The 10,620-nt window shown below is 36.7% G+C and overlaps 1 protein-coding gene across 1 annotated transcript in view; it reads left to right on the top strand.

Annotated features, from left to right (window-relative positions):
- Positions 1–5,226: 5,226 nt before the first annotated feature.
- adamts2a (ADAM metallopeptidase with thrombospondin type 1 motif, 2a) overlaps positions 5,227–10,620 on the top strand; it is a 100,004-nt gene continuing 94,610 nt past the window's right edge. The window contains exons 1-2 of the mRNA XM_067375183.1: positions 5,227–5,311; positions 7,764–8,179. Coding sequence (XP_067231284.1) covers positions 5,227–5,311; positions 7,764–8,179 — 501 coding nt within the window. The remainder of the gene's footprint in view (positions 5,312–7,763; positions 8,180–10,620) is intronic.

The raw sequence follows: 10,620 nt of genomic DNA, 5'->3' as shown, positions 1-10,620 counted from the left end.
CTAAATTTACTTTGACTTGTATATCATTGCAGACAATGTGAACACAAAATATTTCATGTTTTGTCTGGTCAACTTAATTTCATTTGTAAAAATACATCCTTTCCTGTCATTCATACCTGCAACACATTCCAAAAAAGGTTGGGACAGGAGCAATTTAGGGCTAGTAATCAGGTAAATTGGTTAAATAATGAAGTGATTTGAAACAGGTGATGATTGTAATTATGATTTGGTACAAAAGCAGCATCCAAGAAGGTCTAGTCCTTTAGGAGCAAAGATGGGCAGAGGATTGCCAGTTTGCCAACAAATATGTGAGAAAATTATTGAAATGTTTAAAAACAATGTTCCTCAAAGAAAGATAGGAAGACATTTGCTTATTTTACCTTCAACAGTGCATAACATAATTAAAAGATTCCAAAAATGTGGAGGAATTTCAGTGCGTAAAGAACAAGGGCGCAAGCCTAAGCTGAACAACCATGATCTCCGATCCCTCAGGCGGCACTGCATCAAGAATCGTCATTCATCTATAAGCGATATCACCACATGGGCTCAGGACTACTTTGGCAAACCTTTGTCATGTACCACAATACGTAGTTACATCCACAAATGCCAGTTAAAACTGTACTGTGCCAAAAGGAAGCCCTATGTTAACAGTGTCCAGAAGCGCGGTCGACTTCTCTGGGCTCGGAGGCATCTGGGATGGACCATCACACAGTGGAAACGTGTACTGTGGTCAGATGAATCAGTATTTTTGGGGAGAAATGGACGCCGTGTGCTCCAGACCAATGAAGAAAAGGATCATCCAGACTGTTACCAGCAAAAAGTCCAAAAGCCAGGGTCTGTCATGGTATGGGGCTGTGTCAGTTCCCTTGGCAAAGGTAACTTGCACTTCTGTGATGGCACCATTAATGCTGAAAAGTACATAGAGATTTTGGAGCACAATATGCTGCCTTCAAGAAGACATCTTTTCCAGGGACGTCCATGCATATTTCAACAAGATAATGCAAAACCACATTCTGCACACATTACAAAGTCCTGGCTGCAGAGGAAGAGGATACAGGTACTTGACTGGCCTGCCTGCAGTCCCGACCTGTCTCCGATAGAGAATGTGTGGTGCATTTTGAAGCGCAAAATGTGACAGCGAAGACCCCGTACTGTCGCCCACCTTAAGACTTGCTTGCAGCAAGAATGGGACAAAATGACACCTGAAACACTTCATCACTTGGTGTCTTCAGTCTCTAAACGTCTTTTAAGTGCTGTGAAAAGGAATGGCAACACTACAAAGTGGTGAATGCTTTACTGTTCCAACTTTTGAAATGTGTTGCAAGAACCAAAATAGGAATTTTGTTTTTTTTTTAAAAACAAACAAACAAAAACAAAACAAAAATCATGAGGAACACATTAAATAACGTGCTGTTGTATTGTCTGCAATGAAATACAAGTCAAAGTAAATTTAGAAATCACTACTTTCTTTTTTTATTTGTGTTTTCCATACTGTCCCAACTTTTTCTGATTTGGGGTTGTATTAAGATAAGCATTGAAGCTATTAAGATATGATTTTCTGTAAAGCTGCTTTGAAACAGTGTGCATTGTGAAAAGAACTATACAAATAAATTTGAGATGACTTTCGTGTTACAGCTCAGAATAATCAGTGTAAAAGATTTGGGTTTGCTTGGTTTGTTTACATGTATTCTACCTTTATGCATATGTTTGTAGGTTGACAGTATATAAATAATAGTAGCAATAATTGTACTAATAATATAATGATTATTATTATTATTGGTAATAAATTATGATGGCAGAGAGATTTCAATGCACTGCAAATGAAGAAAACATATGCAAATAATAAAAAAACACCAGCAAATTAAGAAAACATCTTGATCAGTTTGACAACACAACCAAATACAGAAACGCTCTGCAAATACTCACAGTGCAACCAAATACAGAAACGTGCTGGAAATACTCACAACGCAAGCAAATACAGAAATGCGCAGCAAATACTCACAGAGCAACCAAATACAGAAATGTGCAGCAAATACAACACAACCAAATACAGAAACGCTCTGCAAATACTCACAACGCAACCAAATACAGAAATGTGCAGCAAATACTCACAATGCAACCAAATACAGAAACGCACTGGAAATACTCACAATGCAACCAAATACAGAAACGCACTGGAAATACTCACAATGCAACCAAATACAGAAACGCTCTGCAAATACTCACAACGCAACCAAATACAGAAATGCGCTGCAAATACTCACAACGCAACCAAATACAGAAATGCGCTGCAAATACTCACAACGCAACCAAATACAGAAATGTGCAGCAAATACTCACAATGCAACCAAATACAGAAATGCGCTGCAAATACTCACAACGCAACCAAATACAGAAATGTGCAGCAAATACTCACAATGCAACCAAATACAGAAACGCACTGGAAATACTCACAATGCAACCAAATACAGAAACACGCTGAAAATACTCACAACGCAACCAAATACAGAAATGCGCTGCAAATACTCACAACGCAACCAAATACAGAAATGCGCTGCAAATACTCACAGCACAATCAAATACAGAAATGCGCAACAAATACTCACAACGCAACCAAATACAGAAATGTGCAGCTAATACGCACAATGCAACCAAATACAGAAATGCGCTGCAAATACTCACAACGCAACCAAATACAGAAATGTGCAGCAAATACTCACAATGCAACCAAATACATAAACACGCAGCAAATACTCACAATGCAACCAAATACATAAACACGCTGAAAATACTCACAACGCAACCAAATACAGAAATGCGCTGCAAATACTCACAACGCAACCAAATACAGAAATGTGCAGCTAATACGCACAATGCAACCAAATACATAAACGCGCAGCAAATACTCACAAGCAACCAAATACAGAAACGCACTGCAAATACTCAAAACACAGCCAAATACAGAATCGCACTGGAAATACCAAATACAGAAACAAGTTGCAAATATACTCACAATGCAACCAAATACAGAAACACGCTGCAAATACTCACAACGCAACCAAATACAGAAAAGTGCTGCAAATACAACACAAACAAATACAGAAACGTGTTGCACATACTCACAGCACAACTGCATACAGAAACACGTGGCAAATACTCACAGCGCAACCAAATACAGAATCGCACTGCAAATACTCACAACGCAACCAAATACAGAAACAAGTTGCAAATATATTCACAATGCAACCAAATACAGAAACAAGTTGCAAATATACTCACAATGCAACCAAATACAGAAATGTTCTGCAAATACAATGCAAACAAATACAGAAGCACATGTTAAATACAACACAACCAAATACAGAAACGTGTTGCACATACTCACAGCACAACTGCATACAGAAACACATGGCAAATACAGCGCAACCAAATACAGAATCGCACTGCAAATACTCACAACGCAAACAAATACAGAAACAAGTTGCAAATATACTCACAACGCAACCAAATACAGAAACAAGTTGCAAATATACTCACAATGCAACCAAATACAGAAATGTTCTGCTGATATTCACAACACAATCAAATATAGAGACGTGTTGCGAATATTCACAGCGCAACCACATACAGAAACGCGCTGCAAATACTCACAACGCGACCAAATACAGAAACGCTCTGCTAATATTCCCAACGCGACCAAATACAGAAACACGCTGCAAATACTCACAACGCAACCAAATACAGAAAAGTGCTGCAAATACAACACAAACAAATACAGAAGCATGTGGTAAATACTCACAGCACAACCACATACAGAAACGCGTTGCAAATACAGCACAATCAAATACAGAATCGCACTGCAAATACTCACAGCACAACCAAATACAGAATCGCACTGCAAATACTCACAACACAACCAAATACAGAAACACGCTGCAAATACTCACAATGCAACCAAATACAGAAATGCTCTGCAAATACTCAACGCAAAAAAATACAGAAAAGTACTGCAAATACAACGCAAACAAACACAGAAACACGCTGCAAATACTCAACGCAACCAAATACAGAAAAGTACTGCAAATACAACGCAAACAAACACAGAAACACGCTGCAAATACTCACAACGCAACTACATACAGAAATGTGCTGCAAATAGCACAGACCACATCGGAAATGTTTCAAGGGGACCCCAAAAAATGACAAACCTGGCACGGACATGCTTATTTTTCAATGTCAACGTCAGTGGTGTTGTCGACGACCTGAAAGTTGAGTTTTTGTTAATTTTAACATTGTGATGGTACGTGCATTGTGAGTATTTGCAGCATGTTTCTGTATTTGGTTGCGTTGTTTTTGCAGCGCATTGCTGTATGTGGTTTTGTTGTGAGTATTTGCAGTGTGTTTCTGTATTTGGTTGTGTTGTGAGTATTTACAGTATTTATGTGTGTAGTCAGACTGATGAAGATGTTTTCTTAATTTCTTTTTTTCTATTTGCATGTGTTTTCTTCAGCTGCAGAGCTGTCTCAGCCACCATAATAAATTGCTGTTATAATTATTATTACTTTGTAGAGTATTATTTTCTGTCAATTACATAGCTGGTCATGTGATGACAGCATGGCGGTGCCCATTAGGGGGCGACCCTCTCCATGTAAAATAAAACAGCTTTTCGCTATGATTGTCTTCTCATGAGTTTAGGCCTACAATGATTTTTGGTGTGTAAAACTTTAGCAAAAATACCTTTAATACTCAAATAATACAATCTTTAATTTTCTTTCCTTTATATATAGGCTACCCCCATATTCTTCACATTATATCTGCTCTCTTCTACATGATTACTGAATGGCGTCTATTGAGCTTATTAAACTTCAAATTAACTTGATTCTGACTATGAAGTGTGAGTATAACAGCTTTTTCATGTTTACCACCCGAGTGCATCACAAGAACGATGAAACTGGAGTTCCCCTTCAACGCTGATGAGAAGAACGATCAGGTTGGTGGTCTTCTGTTGTCATGAGAGGATCTGCATTCACGCTTACCTTGGACTGTGGAGGAGGAGAGGGGGCTGGACAGGGAGGGTGAGAATGAGCCTATCTTCCCCAGTGCACTTTGCAGTCAGTCTGAAAGGGGAGGGGGGAAGGAGGGGGCAGCGTTCGCTGCTGGATCGCTTATCTGAGATCTCAAAGTCCGCCTTTCGCCCGTGCGCTCTCCCCTCTCCGCGGACCTGCCATGGATGTTACTCCTGGATGTGCATTCTTCATTATTTTCCTTCACTTTCAGCACGCAGATACTCTTTACATCGCCAACAGTATAGGTACGTGGAGAGGTTTTTATTGTCAGTACTGGTCACGGTTAGGCTACTTTATGCAGGAGATACGGATCTGTTCAGATGTCCAGCTTTATGAAGCAGCAACTCATGTTTCAGCAACTTATACTTTTATAAAGATGAATGAGTTTTAGGAAGAATTTTGCTGTCAGCTACGTTTTCCTTGAATTTGAGTGTCTGGAACTTTTATGACATCTAAACCGAAAGATCTCTAACTTTTGTTACAGTAAAAAGAACGTCATAATACAGTATTATATTTACGCTTAACGCGTTGGGTGTGAAAGTCAAATGAAGCGCAACAATCCATGCTACCTGTCAATAATGTAAAACAGCTGATGGATCTAGTGTCTTCTGCTTGAAATAACTGTCGCAAAATGCCGACATTACTGTCAAGATGAGTACACAGAAGAGTAAATTAGACAGAAGAACCATGCACATTACTTTACTGTCAAATTAGATCAGGCAAATCATATTATAGTGTTTACTTTGTAAGCAGCTCTTTCCTGGTGAAGTGAAGGACACTTATGCATAGGATGCATAAACAGAGCAGCCAAATGTGTTGCTGCCTCTCTCATCAGTATGAAAGGAATGCATGACACATTGTAAGGGAGAATGGGGTAAGATTTGTATACCCCTTATTCTAAAAAACTACACATTTTTTGTCATGTGACCTTATAGATAGGTATTAGTCATATTCAGCTGCACATTAGAAAAGTGATGAGTAGCCTATTTTTTTTTTTTTTTTGTGCTAAAAAGCTGATTTTTTTTTTTTTTTGCATGTGTGAATTAATTTCATGACAGTCGTACTGTCAAAGAAAATCTATTCAGCTCTAAAAATGTACGTTTTGGAGAATTGCAAATTTGCCCCTTTTTTCCCTATGGGTTGTGTCAGATGCTTTTGGGTAAGCTGTGTCACAGACTGAACTAGTGATCTGAATTTAGGAATACTAATAAAAGTGAGGACCAAATTACTTTTAATAATCTGAGTCCATATAATAAATAAATAAATAAAACTAAAAATTCAAGGGTTTTAAATCTTCTCATGGCTAATTTATGGTTGTCTTAGAATAATGTGCAGCAAAACACTACTTTGGAATCCAATTATTATTATTAATTAATTAATTAATTAATTAATTAATAATTATTATTGTTATTATTATTATGCTTATACAAATTAGTAATCTTCATACTTTTTGGCATTTACTCAATCTGCCTGTTGATATGACACAGCTTACCCCTAACTTGTGTCACGTAATTTTTCTGATGACCCTATGATATAGGTGATAGCAGACATCCTGAAATATAATTAGAAATATTAGTTTTCCATCTGCCTCATTTCTCCTTACCAATAGGACAAATTAAGCAAGAAGCGACGCAACTTACCAATTCTCCTTCCATAGATTTTTTTTTAAAACTTTTAATAAGAAAAAGATTTACTTTATATTTAAATATTTAATATTTATTTTAAAGATGTTATTTTAAAGGGTTAGTTCACCCAAAAATGGAAAATTCTGTCATTCATTTCTCACCCTCATGTCGTTTCACACCCGTAAGACCTTTACAAATTAAGATATTTTAGATAAAATCCGATGGCTCAGTGAGGCCTCCATTGCCAGCAAGATAATTTACACTTTCAGATGCCAAGAAAGCTACTAAAGACGTATTTAAAACAGTTCATGTGTCTACAGTGGTTCAACCTTAATGTTATGAAGCAACGAGAATACTTTTGTGTGCCAAAAAAACTAAATATCGACTTTATTCAACAATATCTAGTGATGGGCGATTTCAAAACACTGCTTCATGAAACTTCGAAGCTTTACGAATCTTTTATTTCGAATCAGTGGTTCGGAGCGTGTATCAAACTGCCAAAGTCACGCCCGCCAATGGTGAACCATTGAAATTTCGAAACGTAACGAAGTCTTGTTTACTGAAATCACGTGACTTTGGCCGCTTGATGCACGCTCAAAACCACTGATTTGAAATAAAAGATTCGTAAAGCTTCGAAGCTTCATAAAGCAGTGTTTTTAAAATCACCCATCACTAGATATTGTTGAATAAAGTCTTTTTTTTTTTTTTTGGTGCACAAAAAGTATTATCGTCACTTCATAACATCAAGGTTGAACCACTGTAGACACATGAACTGATTTAAATATGTATTAAGTAGCTTTCTGGGCATCTGAAAGTGTTAATTATCTTGCTGGCAATGCAGGCCTCACTGAGCCATTGGATTTTATCAAAAATATCTTCCGATGTGTTCCGAAGATGAACTATGGTCTTACAGGTGTGGAACGACATAGGGCTGAGTAATTAACAGAATTTAAATTTTTGGGTGAACTAACCCTTTAAATAGGTTACACAATTTTCATGTGTTTTGAAATCTATTGACTTCATGTTTGCGTGCACATGTGAATGTTTGTAACTGTGTGCGTGCCCCTGGCAGATTCCCTGCAGCATGTCCTGAGGGAGTACGGGCTAGTGAGGCCGGTGAGCGTGGATGCAGACGGACGCTTCCTCTCCCACGCCGTCTCTGCCAGCCGGTTGAGTGGGCAGGGGTCCCACCGGCGCAGGAGGAGGCAGGCCAATCAGCATGGAGAGGCCAATGAGGAGACGAACTCTGAGCAGGACCACCTGAGGCACAAGGAGACACTCTTTTATAACGTCACTGTTTTCGGACAGGAGTTTCACCTTCGCCTCAGGCTAAATTCCAGGCTCGTGGCCCCAGGAGCCAAAGTGGAGTGGCTTGAGGACAATAACCAAACGCACTCTGAGCCCTTGTTGCCAAGTGACTGTTTATATGTGGGTTATGTTACCAATGTGCAGGATACATCAGTGGCTATCAGCAATTGCGATGGCCTGGTAAGTTCTTTGTTCTATTATATAAAACATTACTGCATGATGTTCATCTAGTGGATTGTGGGTGAATGACAAGATGCCCATTTTTTAAAACATTTAAAAATTCTTAAATTTAAATGCATTTTTAAAAATTATATATATTTTTTTAAAGAAGTCTCATATGTTCACCAACGCTGCATTTATTTGATTAAAATACAGTAAAAACAGTAATATTGTAATATTTTAATTTAAAATAACTGTTTTCTATTTTAATATATTTTAAAATGTAATTTATTCCTGTGATGGCAAAGCTGAGTTTTCAGCGTCATTACTCCAGTCCTCAGTCACATGATCCTTCAGAAATTATTCTAATATGCTGATTTGCTGCTCAAGAAACATTTTTTTTTTTTAATTATTTTTTTAATGTTAAAAACAGTTGTGCTGCTTAATATTTTTGTGAAAACTGCACCTTTTTTTTCCAGGATTCTTTGATTCATTTAAAAATAGAATTTTTTTGTAACATTCTAAATGTCTTTCCTGTTACTTTAGGTCAATTTAGGTCAATCCATTCTTGATGAATACATGCATTAATTTCTTTTATCATTTTGTTCAATCTTACTTACCCCAAACATTTTATTAGTAGTGTATCACAGTTTTCATAAAAATATTAAGCAAAAAAAGTTTCTTGATCACCAAACCAGCATATTAGAATAATTTTGGAAGGATCATGTGACACTGTAAACTGGAGTAATGACTATTATTTTTAATCAAATAAATAGACTTGGCGAGCCTAAGGGACACATGTGACCCTGGACCACAAAACCAGTCATAAGAGTAAATTTACAAAATATCTTCATGGAACATGATCTTTACTTAATATCCTAATCATTTTTGGCATAAAAATAAAATCGATAATTTTGACCCATAAAATGTATTGTTGGCTATTGCTACAAATATACCTGTGTGACTTATGATTGGTTTTGTGGTCCAGGGTCACATATTATGAATCATTATGAATATATTTTATGAGGAATTCATGATATTTGTTTAAAAAATACTGAAAAATATTTAAAAGCTTACCTGAAAATAACGATTACGATCTTGATTACACAACATAAATTTTTTAGAGTAATTATATTGAAATCAATTTCTAAGGTCATGGCTTGTGTGTTTTAAACTAAAAAAATCTTTTTTGGCATTTGCTCATGGACAGATAGAGCACTGTGCTTTCAGTGAAGGCTGCAAGGGTAGTAATGATTCAGATCAGTTGTATACTGTCTTAACTGTTGTTATCTGTGTTGAAGAGGCTATTTAGCGACTTTGCTATTGGATGTCCGCCAGAGGTCCTTCCTGCCGGGTTTCTGTGCATGCTTGGGCGCTGACTGGCATGGTTAATGCTACTGAAAGAAGGCTACCAGTCGCAACTTATTGACATCACAAGAAAAGCTGCTGTGTGTGTGCTGTACATCGTGTCTACATACTAAATAACATGACTTTACAGAGGGACAACATTGAGTATTCTCCACCATCAAACAGTTCTCCTCACAAATCGCCCTTGAAAAGCTATTTGGCCTTGGCTGTTGTCCATGAATTAGAGATCAACATAGATATTATTCATGTGTTTATATCTTGGATGAAATTGAAGGAATTCCCATACCCTTTGGTGGTTTGAATGTGGTAGAGATGGGCTGAAAAGTGATTCTTTATTCAAGCACAGTTCAGCTTGGGTTCTTAAAGGCTAATATTGTAATGTCACATGATTCGCTTTTAAAAACACAAAATTACTGTCCTGAATAGCTTTACATGCACATTGGTGATTAGTGTGCCCCATTTGTCTAGTGTTAACTTCACAATGGGCTATTACTAGGGCTTGACATTAACTTTTTTATAGGGCCATTGAGTTTTAGAGTTCAACTCTTTTTGTTTGCAATTTTTATTTGGCAACGGCTATTTGCACTAAGTGCAAATAGTGATAGATGCTATTCACACTAAGTGTAAACAGCAATTAGATGTGAAAATAGCATATTTACTTAGCAACAGATGCTTACATTAAGTGCAAATAGCTGTAGATGCTATTTACACTAAGTGAAAACAGCAATATATTCTATTTACACTACGTGAAAAGAGCGATGGGTTCTATTTACACCATGTAAAAGTATCAGTTCTTTGCAATAAGAGTAAATAGTAATTAGATGCTGTCTATACTTTATATTGGCAGATACTATTTGCACCTCAGTATTTTTGTATATTAAGAGGATGCAATAATACAGGTGCTGGTCATATAATTAGAATTTTGTAATAATATTTTTTTATTGTAAATTATCTTAAAAATTAAACTAATTTATACTAGATTCCCTACATGTAAAGTAAAACATTTCAAAAGGTTTTTTTTTTTTTTTTTTTTGAGCATACAGCTAATGAAAGTCCAAAATCCAGTATCTCAAAATATTAGAATATTTACATTT

The sequence above is a fragment of the Chanodichthys erythropterus genome, chromosome 22 (genome assembly GCF_024489055.1).
Source record: "Chanodichthys erythropterus isolate Z2021 chromosome 22, ASM2448905v1, whole genome shotgun sequence".
In the NCBI taxonomy this organism is placed as follows: Eukaryota; Metazoa; Chordata; class Actinopteri; order Cypriniformes; family Xenocyprididae; genus Chanodichthys; species Chanodichthys erythropterus.
Note: the sequence above shows the minus strand (reverse complement) of the source record. Positions and strands in the feature narration are given on the sequence as shown.